A 15334-nucleotide genomic window follows, 5' to 3' on the forward strand; every position below is an offset into this window, starting at 1 on the left:
CTGTCTGTATCGTGTCTGTTGCTGTCTCATGGTCTTGTTTGTTACTGTCTCCTTTGTCTATTTTTGTGGCCTGTTCCGTTCTTCTGGTGTCTCGCTCCATCATATCCTGTTATTCTGTTTCGGTGTCTTGTCTGGCGTGTCTTTATCCATCACCTATTCTTCTGTTGCTGTTTCTGAGTCTTTTCCAGTGTGTCTCTTTTGTTTAGCAATCCAAAACGGTCAAGGGGATACTTGGGTAGCTTAACTTGTTCTGAGCCTGTCTGGGTCACCTAATCATCCTCTTCCCTACCAGTTGCCCCTGGCTGCTGCTGTTCTAAGTGCTCCACTGGCCTGCTGTTCTCATCTGTTCTCCTCTTTGGTTCCTCAGCAATGTAACAAGGTAGAGTTGCAACATGTCAATAGTTGGTTTAAAATGACTGTATACTGACATGACCAGGGCAACGCAGCTGTAAAGAACAAGTGTCTGCACAACACAACTCCAAAAATGACACAGAACAAGCTATATAGCCCCTAGTCTACATGGATAAAAAAAAAAAACACCTGTAGAATGGAATAAGTTATATGATTGATTCCTTTAAATTAGTCAGTCCTACAAGCTAATGTGAGATTTGTAGATTACATAACATTTGAGGACACATACCTTAAGGGGCTATGTATTTTAAATGTTTTGTTCACCTTAGTGCTGAGCGATTAATCAAAACGTTGGTTTTAAACACTGACTTGACCGACGTCGGTTCAACTTTTTGAATTCCACCTAATTTTTTTCTTCTTCTGTGAACTCAATGTGCAGTTTCTCAAGCCAGAACTGTGCGATGTTGTAAGGATTTGTAGTTTCCAGTAGACCAATATTCTACATAGTTTAGTGCAGAAAACGTGGTAAGCTACAATGGCCATAATGGGCAGAGATCTGTGTATAATGACGAGATGCTCATGACTCCACCATAAAAACGGGAGGTGTCGTCCGAAAGGCGGGAATGCAGACAACAAGCTTATGGACAGATTTTGTTGAGTCAAACCTCTCACTTCGCCTCTTCCTCTCTGGTGTGGGGTAGACATGGAGAGGGAGAGAGAGAGAAGAGACGGGAGAACGCACATCGAAAGGGAAGGGCAACAGTTGCTTCGTGAGGTATCTCTACCTGAAAATAAATGATCTAATCTAAGTGATTGATAGTTGGTATTCAGTAGTCATAAAAGTATGCCTTATTTACTTTGAAGAACTACTAAAATAGTGATTTTTGTCAGACAGCATAGTCAGCAGCTCTATAGACATGAGTTGATGACTTGGAATAAAATAATGAAGTCAAATAAAACAAATGTAATATACACAACTGAAATATTTTATTAAAGTAAAGTAATGTGAATAAATCAGTAATGGGCAGTCACTACCATGATGTAACTTTTATTTATTGTTTTGTTCTATAAAACTATGTTGTTACAGCATTCAATCCACATAATTCAAAGAATATACAAAAGATAAATATATTATCAAAACCAAAATTAAAAACTGTGATTATTTAAAAAATAATCTAACTGAAACTGTACTGACCTTAAAAAACAGTAATCGCTCAGCACTACTTCCACAACAATCTAACCACAAAGCTGGTCTTCTCCCCTCTCTATCTGCTTGCCCCCCACCTCCCTTCTAAGTTCAAGCTGAAGTTTGTTTCTTGGTCATATACAGTGCCTTCGCAAAGTATTCAGACCCCTTGACTTCTTCCACATTTTGTTACGTTACAGTCTTATCCTAAAATTGATTTAAAAAAACGAATCCTCAGGAATCTGTATGCAATACCCCATAATGAAAAAGTGAAAACAGTTCATTTATTCTTTTTTCACATTTAGTGAAAATAAAATACAGAAATATCTTGTTTACATAAGTATTAAGACCCTTTGCTATGAGACTCAAAATTGAGCTCTGGAGCATCCTGTTTCCATTGATCATCCTTGAGATGTTTCTACAACTTGTGGTAAATTCAAATTGATTGAACATGAATTGGAAAGGCACACACCTACATAAGTTCAAATCATTCTTAAGTGGGAGAAGTTTGGAACTACCAAGAATTTTCCTAGAGCCTGCCACCCGGCCAAACTGAGCAATCGGGGGGGAGAGGCCTTGGTCTTGGAGGTGACCAAGAACCCAATGGTCACTCTGACAGAGCTCTATCGTTCCTCTATAGATTTGGGAGAACCTTCCAGAAGGACAATCATCTACGCAGCACTCAACCAATCAAGTCTTTATGGTAAAGTGGCCAGATGGAAGCCACTCCCCAGCAAAAAGCATATGACAGCCCACTTGGAATTTGCCAAAAGGCAACTAAAGACTCTTAGACCATGAGAAACAAGATTCTCTGGTCTGATGAAACCAAGATTCAACTCTTTGGCTTGAATGCCAAGTGTCACGTCTGGAGGAAACCTGGCACCATCCCTACAGTGAAGCATGGTGGTGGCAGCATCATGCTGTTGTGGTGTTTTCCAGCGGCAGGGACTGGGAGACTAGTCAGGATCGAGGAAAAGATGAACGGAGCAAAGTACAGAAAGATCCTGGATGAAAACCTGATCCAGAGCGCATAGGACCTCAGACTGGGGTTAAGATTCACCTTCCAACAGGACAATGGCCCTAAGCACACAGCCAAGACAATGCAGGACCGGCTTCGGTAAAAGTCTCTGAATGTCTTTGAGTGGCCAAGCCAGAGCCCGGACTTGAACCAGATCTTACATCTCTGGAGAGACCTGAAAATAGCTGTGCAGCAACACTCCCCATCCAACCTGACAGAGCTTGCAAGGATCTGCAGAGAAGAATGGGAGAAACTCCCCAATTACAGGTGTGCCAAGCTTGAAGCGTCATACCCAAGAAGACTCAAAGTTGTAGTTGCTGCTAAATGTGCTTCAACAAAGTACTGAATCAAGGGACTGAATACTTTTGTAAATGAAGGTTATTTTCTTTTTTCTTTTTTTGAATTAGCAAACCTTTATACAAACCTGTTTTTGCTTTGTCATTATGGTGTATTGTGTGTAGATTAGGCTGTAACCTAACAAAATGTGGGAAAAGTCAAGGGGGTCTTAATACTACAAAGGCACAGTACACATGATCGACAACATGGAGTACACAGTGCAAGGACATACTCACTTGCAGGTTCACCTCTGAACAATGCAACAACAATAGAAAAGGTAAGTAGCTAAATTAATAAACAGGGGTTTTCTGATCCACGCCCTTACCTTTTCTTCCTCCAAGATATCTGTGGATAACAGATACATATCTGTAATGCCAGTCCTATGTGCAATTATCTGTGACTTGTGGAATAACCGGTATGGAAAATAATTTTGATACCTCTTTTGCAGTCAGACAATGAACAAAAACAAAAGATAGGCGGATGGTATTGATGTTGTCTTTCCACAGTGTGGTAGGGTAGATGGATTTGCCGGGGCTGAGGAATGTTTAGGAAGGTTGTCACCTATAAAGAGGGCCTAACAACACAAGACGCCACACAACCTGCTGATCAGCAATTGCCACATTAAGGCTTTACATACGGTCTGAGACTCACATTGAGCATACCTGTATCCTCCTGTCGCACTGGCATTACTGATTGTGAGGTGATAGAGAGAGAAGACGTTTTCAACTTGTATACCTGGTTGACCATAACCCTGTGACCCTTTCAGGGTACAACTTCAAGTGGACTTAATTGATTTATTTCAAGAACTTCAGGTGAGTGGAATCTGGCATGCAGATACTGCATTTAGTGTTGGAATGCTACAGTTGTTCTTCCTTTAAAAGTTTTGAGCTTATGCCACGACTGTTTGTGGTAGATGGTGGCAGATTGTGGTAAATTGCCTCATTCTGGCAACAATGGCTGACACTAATGTGCCATGGAATTCTGCAGCACCCCGCAAGCTGTGCTGCAGTACGCCACAACTTTAAAAAAAATAACCACTGTTCCAAGTATTTTCAAATGATTTTGGTTTTATAGCGTTACTTTATTTTATGTGCAAACTTTATACACTCATATCTGAACTTCAAAAATAGCAGTTCCACATTTAAAATCCATAAAAACAAATGAGTGAGAAATAATAACAATTCTTAATATCAACATGTCATCAAAATAGGTATTTGACAGAACATCATTTGAAATTACACACTATTAATGAAGACTCAAATATTGAAATGCCTCTCAAAATCAGTGAGTGATATTTCACCAATCCAATAACATCACATGAAATGATCTTGCCACCAAGTAGACATGTGGCCCCAAACATCATTGATTTATATCTGCCAATTCAATCAAGAAGGTTATCAAGTCAGTTCAAGAAAGGACATGAGACATAATAGGATTATTTCATTATACAGTGCCTCTAGAAAGTAGTCATAACTTATTCCACATTTCGTTGTGTTACACCCATCTACACACAATATCCCATAAGGACAAAATTAAAACATGTTTGCTGATTTACTAACAAGGAAATACAAAAATGTCTCATTGACATAAGTATTCACACCCCTGAGTCAATACATATTACAATCATATTTGGCAGCAACTACAGATGTGAGTCTTTCTGGGAAAATCTGTACAAATGGAATGTACAATAGTTATCTATTTACGTAAGTCTTACCATAGAGTTTCAAGCCGATTTAAGTCAAAACTGTAACTAGGCCAATCAGGAACATTCAATGTAGTCTTAGTAAGCAACGCCAGTGTATATTTCGCCTTGTGTTTTTGGTAATTGTTCTGCTGAAAAGTGAATTTAGTCATTTAGTCACTCTAGTCATTTAGGTTAGTATTGTGGAGAACTACAATGTTGTTGATCAGTCCTCAGTTTTCGCCTATCACAGCCATGAAAACTGTTTTAAAGTTGGCCTCATGGTGAAATCCTTGAGCAGTTTCCTTCCTCTCCGGCAATTGAGTTAGAAAGGGCGCCTGCATCTTTGTAGTGACTCGGTGTAAAGATATATTTTTTAAGTATTTGGTAAAAATTTGAATTTGGCCATAGCCAAATTAGCCCATAGAAATGCATTGAATTACACATTCATAATTGGTTAAATAAATACTTTAATTATGTGAGGCATTGAAAAACCTTCCTGGTCATTGTGGTTGCATCTGTTTGAAATTCACTGCTTGACTACATATAAGTGTGTATGGGGTACATGTAAACCCTATTATTGCACACAGAGTAAGTCCATGCAACTTGATAAGCAAAAGTTTACTCCTTAACTTATTTAGGCTTGCCATAACAAAGAGGTTGAACCCTTGTTGACTCAAGACATTTCAGCTTTTCAATTTTTATCAATGTGTAAACATTTCTAAAATAACGTAATTCCACTTTTACATTATGGGGCAGTGTCTAAGCCAGTGAACAAAATAAAAATTTGACAAATAGTTTAATTCAGGCTGTAACACAATACTTTTGGGAAAAGGTCAAGATGTGTGAACACTTTCTGAAGGCACTGTATGTCTGATAGCAAATTATATATGAAAGAAACAACAACTTCCATCACCTTGAATCTTGATACATGTTTTGATTGTCCTTTGAAGGGCGAGGAAGTTATTTAGATTAGAAGTGATAGGGGCAGACTTAGTGATTTGGAGGCCCCAGGCAGAGCTAGGGCTGTGGCGGTCATGACATTTTTGTCAGATGGTTATTGTCATGCAAAATGTTGCCGGTCTCATGGTAATTGACCTTAAATTAACATCAACATGTTTAGCATCTCTAGGCCTCAATGCATACAAGCCACATAGCCTTTTTAACATGCAGTATTTTAAACCAACATATTTTACATAATGAGTACATTGTGCATATTAATTTATACAGTAATTATTATTGAAATTGTCTTCTTCATTGGGTAAGTGTGTAAACAAATCTACATGCCGAAATGTACATATATTGTATGAGGCAGAATATCAAAATAGTTCCAACAGTTATGTGTGCAGTAGAAAACCTGATATCGTCCTTCTCTCTTAGGTGGTGGAAATATGGCCAAAATCAAGATGAGCACTACACTGCTATGTCTAACAGGTAAGAAATGAGAGCAGAACATGCTGAAAAACTTTGGGGTTTAGTTCCATAGTTTCAAGAGTGGTGCATTAAACTTCTGTGTGATTACCGAGTTCCCTGAGGTTCATATGAGAATATGTCTTAAACAATGTGTAAAACAATTATATGGAGATTTTGAAATTGTTCAAATCTCAGTGCAGTCCACAACGTGATTCTTCTGTGTTTTATTTATATTTCCACACTATGAGTTTGGAACAATACTGTGAAACTGTGAAAATTACGACAACGCCTTTTTGGTGTAGGAGCGGTTTGAAAAGTCACTTGAAATTTGAGAATGTTCCGATGGGATGTAGTTTGGCAATCCATGGTGATGTCACCATGTGGTAAATTAGATAATGGAACAATACCAATATTTCCAAACCTCTCCAAAAACAGCTAATTTTCAGTTTTCCCACCCCACTCAAACCACTCCATGACAGTCCTGGCAAAAATGTTGCTTGAGAAATTGCTCTTTGCTAAAAAGCTATTTCTCTTTTTGCCCATTTTATTTAAAACAATCACAGTAAGATACTTAATTGTTACCCAGACATGATTTTGGTAGTGAGATAAAAACAGCTGCATTTAATCTTTAAAAAATGGGCGTAGGAGTTAGTTGACAATGGATGGGTTGATTTAGGGTTGATGAGTCCAAGACCTGGCTACTGCGGCTTCAGCACAGAGATAAAAAACTGAGCTAAAATGTGTCCGCTCCACATAGTCAAACCTAGGGTTGAAAATTCTGGTAATATGAAACCAAATTCCAAGGTTTGATAGATATCCCGGTTGGAAGATTCCCGGAATTAGGAGGGAATAACCAGGAAATGTGGAATTCTCCGACCAAGAATTCAGGAAAACTTGGACATTTTTGGGAAGTGACATCATTTTCCAACCCTAGTCATGCCAAAGATGATCTGATAATCAGTGGCACAAAAAAATATATATATTGTGTGCCACTGGGAGCACACATCAAATGATTGCATTACCAAAGACTCAAACAGCAGAGGGTGCACATGAACTGGGATGAATAGCAAGTAGCATGGTTAATGCTAAATGGCAATGGCTCCTGGCTCAAGCCCCATCATTGTTGCACATGCGTCCACTGAAACGTAAACCACTGTAGCCAGCTGACTAATCATCAGTGTACATGATAGTAGTGAAATAGAATGCATCGCCTCTCATGGAATTATACCATGTATACTTTGAAAGGACCAATTTCTAAGGTAAGATGTAAAACAAACCATTTCAAGGATGTGTTAAAGTGTAGTGTTTGTTCTCCAAGTTAGCCTAGCTGGTTCAGCTTCTTTGACTGCCTGCCCACTCAAGTTTATAAAATGTTGTGTGTCAGTTTTGGGAAGCAGAATCAAAATAAGCAAAGGCAGTGTGTGACACTGTGGTTCTGTGCCAGACTTTATTCTGGATCACATGGGCAAAAAGGGAAAGGAGCCTAAAGGTAGGGAGACATACACGTTGTACATCTCTTTATTTTAGTATTGGTTGCATTGAAGACAAGGCCGTTTTTATTTACCTTTGGATGTCAGTATTTGCATAGCCTGTCATTTCGGTCATTTTTGTGGAATTAAAACAATTCTGCTAATGTCTCAAAGCATGTAAAACTACATAGAGTTAGATGAAATATGGTTGTAAAAGTATTGATTGGAAGTTAGTTTCTTTTCACTGACTCTGTTTTTTTTTACTCTTTCAGTCAAAAGAACACATCTTTCTACTAATTTCATTCATTTGATTCAGTAATGCCCAGAGCAAGCAGGAAAACCATGAACAAAAACTCAAATTAATCATTATTCCACAAGGCTCTTGTTCACCATGGAGGAAGACAAGCTTGTATCATCAATGACATTTGGTCCATTGTTACCCTTAGCAATGCTCACAAAAGGTATAGATTGCTTCAGAATGCTGGGAAAACCGTACCATATTTTTTTTATTAACATTATGATGCTACAGTTTTAGGTTTAAAACATATTCATGCAGTCTTAACTGGCTGGATAATTCATCCTTTGCTACAGCACTACTAATATACAACGTTGACTTCAAGAATGTCACTTCTGTACTAGAAAGATGTAGCTAGCTAGTTTCACATTGCTAGCTGGTTGGGTGGGCAGCCAGGCAGGTTGGAACTGGATAGTATTGCAGGCTAGATATCCAGCTGGCTTGCTAGATTCCTTATATGTTTGGTCAAATGAATGCCTGTACTTGGAAATAGTTAGCTAGCTACCTTCTGGCTTTAGGTTGCTCGAATACTGGCATGTTAAAAATACTCAACAGCTCGCGCTTGAGTCACTCGCTCACTTTGGTGTGAAGTCCGTCACAACCGTAAAACACATGTTTAACTTATTCAAACCCGATCGGTTATCGATGACATCTAGCTGTCTCAGGTTTTTTAGTAGCACACAAAGTAGTGATGTCATTTTCTCAACAGTATTTGTGATTTATGACGAAAAGTGCCTCTGCTTCTGCCTTGCCTCAAGCTAGCTATATCTAGCTAGCTATACATGGCATGCAAGACAGTTGACAGAAGTCCTCTTCTTAGTTAATTAATCTCAAATAAAATAGACATGCTAATTATGTTTGCCTCGTTGTTATCGGCTACTACTAGCCAATAATTAGCAGAGCGTTTCAACAATACATGCGTGGCTGTCTAACCAGCTAACGTGTGCGCGAAATATTTCCAGTCCAAGAATCCAGGAATACATTGCAGTGGAGAAGAAGCAAGCAGAAACAGTGATAATGTTCCCACCCACACTAGATACGGACCAACCAAACTTGCCTGTGGCATGGGGGGACACGCGTGCATGCAATTATTGCATTGAATCATAATTTCACCACCTTGGCTACATACCGTTAAACAAGTGGTAAAAGTTATTTATTAAGAAATGTGACTTTCTGGTTCAGCACATCACACATCAAATCGGTTATATATAGAGAACATGGTTATATTACAATATTATATTTATGCCATTTAACACAGAACTAAAACAAGTGGATTGATAGAGATTCCCTTTTCTATACCCTTTGCGGGCAGAGCCAAGATATTGCCTGGGACACAAGACCCGAACGCATCCAAATGTTTAAACCTGGGAGAGTCTCAATTGCATTTCCTTGATTCCTTGCATCCTCTCTTCTCACCTCCATCTCCAATGACATTGGATGAGAAGGTCCCAGGGGAGGGACCTCTGCTGACCTTCTCATCAAATAGGTTTTAGATAAGGAGGCGAGGAGAGATTTTCCCCTTGTCTTTCTTCATAGGGGGCTTATTGGTGCTGTCATTTGTGACTGAGACTCATTTTTGACGGATAGGCATAAACATAATTGCTTGGAATAAACATGTTGTGATTTGGTACAGTATGGTCTGAGCATATGCCAATTTGTGGATTAGAAGCCAACCAGTCTGCTTATAGGAGCAGCTGTGGTTGTTCTGCCTAACACAATACCGTTCGCAAACTGCAGCAACTCCCCAAATTATTCACTCTCGAGTTTGAGTTAGTTTTTTTGGTGTGTTTTAGTTCTCCAAAGCAATGTCCATCGATAACATGAAATAATAAATTACTTGCACTCATTCCTGCAGCATACTTTCAATTATCAGTTCTGAACATGTATTTGTCTTCTCTATGCTGCCTGCAGCAGTATGTATTTTCCTGCATGAAGATATGATAGACAGTTGGTAGTCGGAGCAAATCTCAGCAGCCGGTGAGCCGGAAGAGCGGAAATTAATCCTGGTGTAGGATTCATTGTGCCAGCAGGTCAAACAAATATATACAAGGAAGGAGTCACTTGGGGAAAAAAATCCTGACTCTTGAATCAGTAGAAAGATTCATTCAAAAATAATGAATCGTCCGCGAACTGCACAATTTTGCCCGGACCTTCGTTTACCCATGGGTCTGAGCCCCAAATGCCTCTGAAAGGCCTCTGGAGTAGGTTACCACCTCTTCAAAATGGAATACATCATTTTTCAGTTCCTGATCCTGAAATTGGAAAATGTTTAGCAAAATCAAATTTGACCAATCATTACTGCATAACACAGTCCAATAACCACACAACACATGTTTATGTAATGCCAAATGTAAGAAACACAGCAGGCAGATATTATTAAAAACTCGTCATACCAGCTGTATTTCTACCTGCTTGAATGGCAATAGCTCAGATACATATTAAAACCCTCTTGGGTCAATTTCCAGAAATGTAACTCGCATAATAAAATAAATCCCTGTACAAATCAGTCTGTTTAAGGTAGAGATGTATTTTTGGATGGGCTGCGTCTCAATCGACCGCATTCCGCACCTGCGGTGAAAAGTGGCAGAGCTAAAGACAATGATACATTCAAAAACAAAAATACTCTGTAGTGTCCGAATGGTTTGGCCTTGTAACAACTTTCCTCTTCCTCCTCTGAGGATGAAGAGTAACAAGGATCGGAGAACCAATGCGCATCGTGGTAGGTGTTCATGATGAGTTTTAATAGAACAAAAACTGAACACTGAAATACAAAATAATAAAGTAACGAACGAAAACCGAAACAGTTCTGTGTGGAACATACAGACACGGAAGACAACCACCCACAAAACACAACAAAAAACAGGCTACCTAAATATGGTTTCCAATCAGAGACAATGACTAACACCTGCCTCTGATTGAGAACCATATCAGGCCAAAAGAGAAACCCAACATAGAAACACAAAACATAGATAACCCACCCAACTCACGTCCTGACCAACTAAAACAAAGAAATAACACAAGAACTAGGGTCAGAACGTGACAGGCCTACAAACTATTGACCCCTCGATGTAAAGGTGAGTCTCTCATGAACACGTACGTCAGTTGCTTTGCTCTAGGATGCCAACAAGCCTCACAAGACTTGCCTGAAGGCAGACCGATAGCAGTTAATGCAAATTATGAAAATATGTAAGGAAGTAGTTTAGTGCCAAAAATAGGGGTTAAATGTGTAAAAAAATTATTTGCTTACTGATCATTCGTGTGTCTCTCAGATATAGGAATGACACTTCAAATGTCCCCTTAAATGTGCTTGACATGATGAAACGTGAAACAACAAAATAAATACCAATAATAATTTACATTCCATCAACAGTACTTACGGCAACAGCAATCGTGGCAACTGAGTCAGCACAATCAACCACACCTGAGTCCATAACAACCTCAGATGCTCCAAAAACAACCACAGCTGTTCCCACAACAACCATGCAGCAGACACAACAAAATGAGTTGTGGCTACAAAAACCACAACGGCACCCACAACAACCACAGCTGCACGAACAGCAACATCATCTGCAACAACATCAACAACAGCAGGGGCAACAACACCCGAAACCCTGCCAACAACAAACAACCACAGTTGTCCCCAGAAAATCCATAGCTGCTCAAACAACAAGAACAGCTGAGGCTGATACGACAACTAAAAATGTGATTACAACAACCAAAGCCAACCCCACAACCACAGGCGCTCCCGCAACAACCACGTCAACAACGACAACCACAGCCGCAGCTCCGACAACCACAGCCAGCCCCACATCAACCACAGATGCTGCTACGACAATAACAGCCGGCCCCACAACATCCACAGCTGTTCGCACAACAACCATAGCTACCCCCACAACAACCACAGCTGCCGCCACAACAACCACAGCTTTTTACACAACAACCACAGCTTCAACAATGATAACCACAGCTGTACCAACGATAACTACAGCTTCTGCTACAACAACAACACCTGTTGCTCCAACAACTACTGCTGCCCCAACCAGTGATTCCACTGACCCTCCAACAGCAAATGAAGGTGTACTTATTCTGCATTTCCGGCTGAATAGTACATTTTTGGAAGCCTACAAAAGTCCACAGTCCAATGAGTACCTGAATTTGGCTTCAAATCTGACAACTGAGGTAAATGTTTATAATTGACATAAGCACGAATATTTAAATGGACATTTATAACAAAACTTGTTTGTGAGTTATATTTACTATTTTTCTTGTCCGTTTAATGCTTATTGTGTGCACTGATATTTTTCTACAGTTGAATCAAGGATTCAAAAGAATATATCCTGATATCTTCCTCAGATGCATCATCATCAGTTTTTGGTATGTTCAGTTTCTTTTTGGTCCACATTTCTACAACTTACTTATTTTGCAGGGAGACCATTTGTATTAGTCACATGTAAACAATTCTTCAACAATACTAATAGTACTAATACTACTACTAACAACAGTAATAACTTTTATTGCATTTCACATCAATTCTGTTCTTTGATATTTAGGTCTGGTTCTGTGGGTGTGACAACCAACTTGATCTTCACAAGCCAGTCTGTGGTCCCTAACGTTACACATGTAGAGGTCTCCCTCAAGATGTCCATCGACACGTTCACAGTCTTCTTAGATGTTATTATTGGCAGTATCAAAGCTGGTAAGGAATCATCTAAACACCAAACATAATACAATTCAAACACATTATGGGGTGTAGAGCAGTTGTCCAAGTTGTCTGGGACTGTGGTGTTCGGTTACCAAGCAAATTTAGTTCAGCACATTTTTCAGATATTGCAGAGCATTTTAATGGTTGTAATCAAATATTTTTTTATACAGATCTCCAGAATAACACGACTGCTGCTACGACTACCAACACAATGACAGCTGCTCCCACAATTACCACATCTTCCCACACAACAACCACAGCCATTACAACAACAACCACAGCTGCTCCCCAAACAACAAATGATCCAACAACAACCACAGCCACACCAATGACATCTACAGCTGTGGCTACGAAAAGTACAGCAGTGGCTACAACAATCACAGCTGCAATCGAAACAACCACATCGGCATCAACGACAACGACAACCACAGCCACAGAACCAACAACCAAAGTTGGCCCCACAACAACCACAGTTAGCCCCACAACAACCACAGTTGTCCCCACAACAATCACAGTTGTCCCCACAACAACCACAGATGAACCCACAACAACCACAGATGAACCCACAACAACCACAGATGAACCCACAACAACCACATATTTTCCAACAACAACTTCAGCAATTCCAAAAACCACAATAGTATCCTCTTCAACAAACACAGCTTTCCCCACAACAACCACAGTTGCTGCTACTACAACAACAGCTGCGGATACAACAACCACAGATGCACCCACAACAATCACAAAAATGTTGACAACAACTACATCAGCTCCCAGAACCACAACAGCTTCTCCCACAACAGCCACAGCTGTACTCACAACTACCACAGCTTCTCCCACAACAACCACAGTTGCTGCTGCTCCGACATCTACAGCTGTTGATACAAAAACAACCGTTTCTCCAACAACAACCACAGCAGCACCAACAGCGACTACAGGTGCTCCCACAACAACAACAGATGATCAAACAACAACCACAGCCACACCAATGCCATCTACAGCTGTGGTTACGAAAAGTACAGCTGTGGCTACAACAATCACAGCTGCAAACAAAACAACCACATCGACATCAACGACAACCACAGCCGTAGCTACGATAACCACAGCAACAGCTCCAACAACCACAGCTGCTCCCACAACAACCACAGATGCACCCAAAACAACCACATATTTTCGAACAACTACTAAAGCAATTCCAACAACCACAACAGCTTCCTCTTCAACAACCACAGCTGCTCCAACAACAACCAAAGCTTTGCCCACAACAACCACAGTTGCTGCTACTACAACAACAGCTGCGGATACAACTACCACAGATGCACCCACAACAATCCAAAAAATGTTGACAACTACCGCAGCTCCCAGACCCACAACAGCTTCTCCCACAACAGCCACAGCTGTACTTACAACTACCACAGCTTCTCCCACAACAACCACAGTTGCTGTTGCTACGACATCTACAGCTGTGGCTAGAAAAACAACCGTTTCTCCAACAACAACCACAGCAGCACCAACAGCGACTACAGGTGCTCCCACAACAACCACACTGCAGGCACAAGAAGAGCTGCACCCTCAAAAACCACAGCTGCACCCAGATCCACATAAGCTGAAACATCAACAACAGCAGGAGCAACAACACCCGAAACCATGCCAACAACCAACAACCACAGTCGTCCCCACAAAAACCACAGCTGCTCCAACAACAACCACAGCTGCTTCTGCTACGACAACTAAAACTGTGGCTACAACAACAACAACAACAGCTGTTACCACAACAACCACAGCTTCCCCCACAACAACCGTAGCTGCTACAGCTACAACAACCAAAGACATCCCCACAACCACAGATGCTCCCGCAACAACCACGTCCACAACGACAACCACAGCCGCAGCTCCGACAACCACAGCCAGCCCCACAGCATCCAAAGTTTCCCCCACATCAATCACAGATTCTGCTACGAAAACAGCCGTCCCCACAACATCCACAGCTGTTCGTACAACAACTATAGCTACCCCGACAACACCCACAGCTTCCCCCAAAACAACCGTAGCTGCTACGACAACAATAGCTGCAGCTACAACAACCAAAGACATACCCACAACCACAGATGCACCCGCAACAACCACGTCCACAACAACAACCACAGTCACAGCTCCGACAACCACAGCCAGCCCCACAACATCCACAGCTTCCCCCACATCAACAACAGATTCTGCTACGACAACAGCCATCCCCACAACATCCACAGCTGTTCATACAAGAACTATAGCTACCCCCACAACCACAGCTGCCGCCACAACACCCACAGCTTCCCCCACAACAAAGGTAGCTGCTACGACAACAACAGCTGCAGCTACAACAACCAAAGCCATACCCACAACCACAGATGCTCCCGCAACAACCACGTCCACAACGACAACCACAGCCGCAGCTCTGACAACCACAGCCAGCCCCACAACATCCACAGCTTCCCCCACATCAACCACAGATGCTGCTACGACAACAACAGCCGTCCCCACAACATCCACAGCTGTTCGCACAACAACCGTAACTACCCCCACAACAACCACAGCTGCCGCCACAACAACCACAGCTTTTTACACAAAAACCACAGCTTCCCCCACAACAACCGTAGCTGCTACGACAACAACAGCTGCAGCTACAACAACCAAAGACATCCCCAAAACCACAGATGCTCCCGCAACAACCACATCCACAACGACAACCACAGCCACAGCTCCGACAACCACAGCCAGCCCCACAACATCCACAGCTGTTCCCACAACAACCATAGCTACACCCACAACAACCACAGCTGACGCCACAACAATCACAGCTTTTTACACAACAACCACAGCTTCAACAATGATAACCACAGCTGT

The 15334-nt window shown here is 41.2% G+C and overlaps 1 protein-coding gene across 1 annotated transcript; it reads left to right on the plus strand.

Moving 5' to 3' along the window:
* Positions 1-11248: 11248 nt before the first annotated feature.
* On the plus strand, positions 11249-15271 carry LOC139579717 (GATA zinc finger domain-containing protein 14-like). Its single transcript, XM_071408546.1, has 3 exons — positions 11249-11382; positions 11489-11791; positions 14299-15271. Exons 1-3 carry the CDS (start codon positions 11249-11251, stop codon positions 15269-15271), a joined length of 1410 nt encoding a protein of 469 aa, XP_071264647.1.
* Positions 15272-15334: the final 63 nt, after the last annotated feature.

The sequence above is a fragment of the Salvelinus alpinus genome, chromosome 6 (assembly GCF_045679555.1).
Source record: "Salvelinus alpinus chromosome 6, SLU_Salpinus.1, whole genome shotgun sequence".
Classification (NCBI taxonomy): domain Eukaryota; kingdom Metazoa; phylum Chordata; class Actinopteri; order Salmoniformes; family Salmonidae; genus Salvelinus; species Salvelinus alpinus.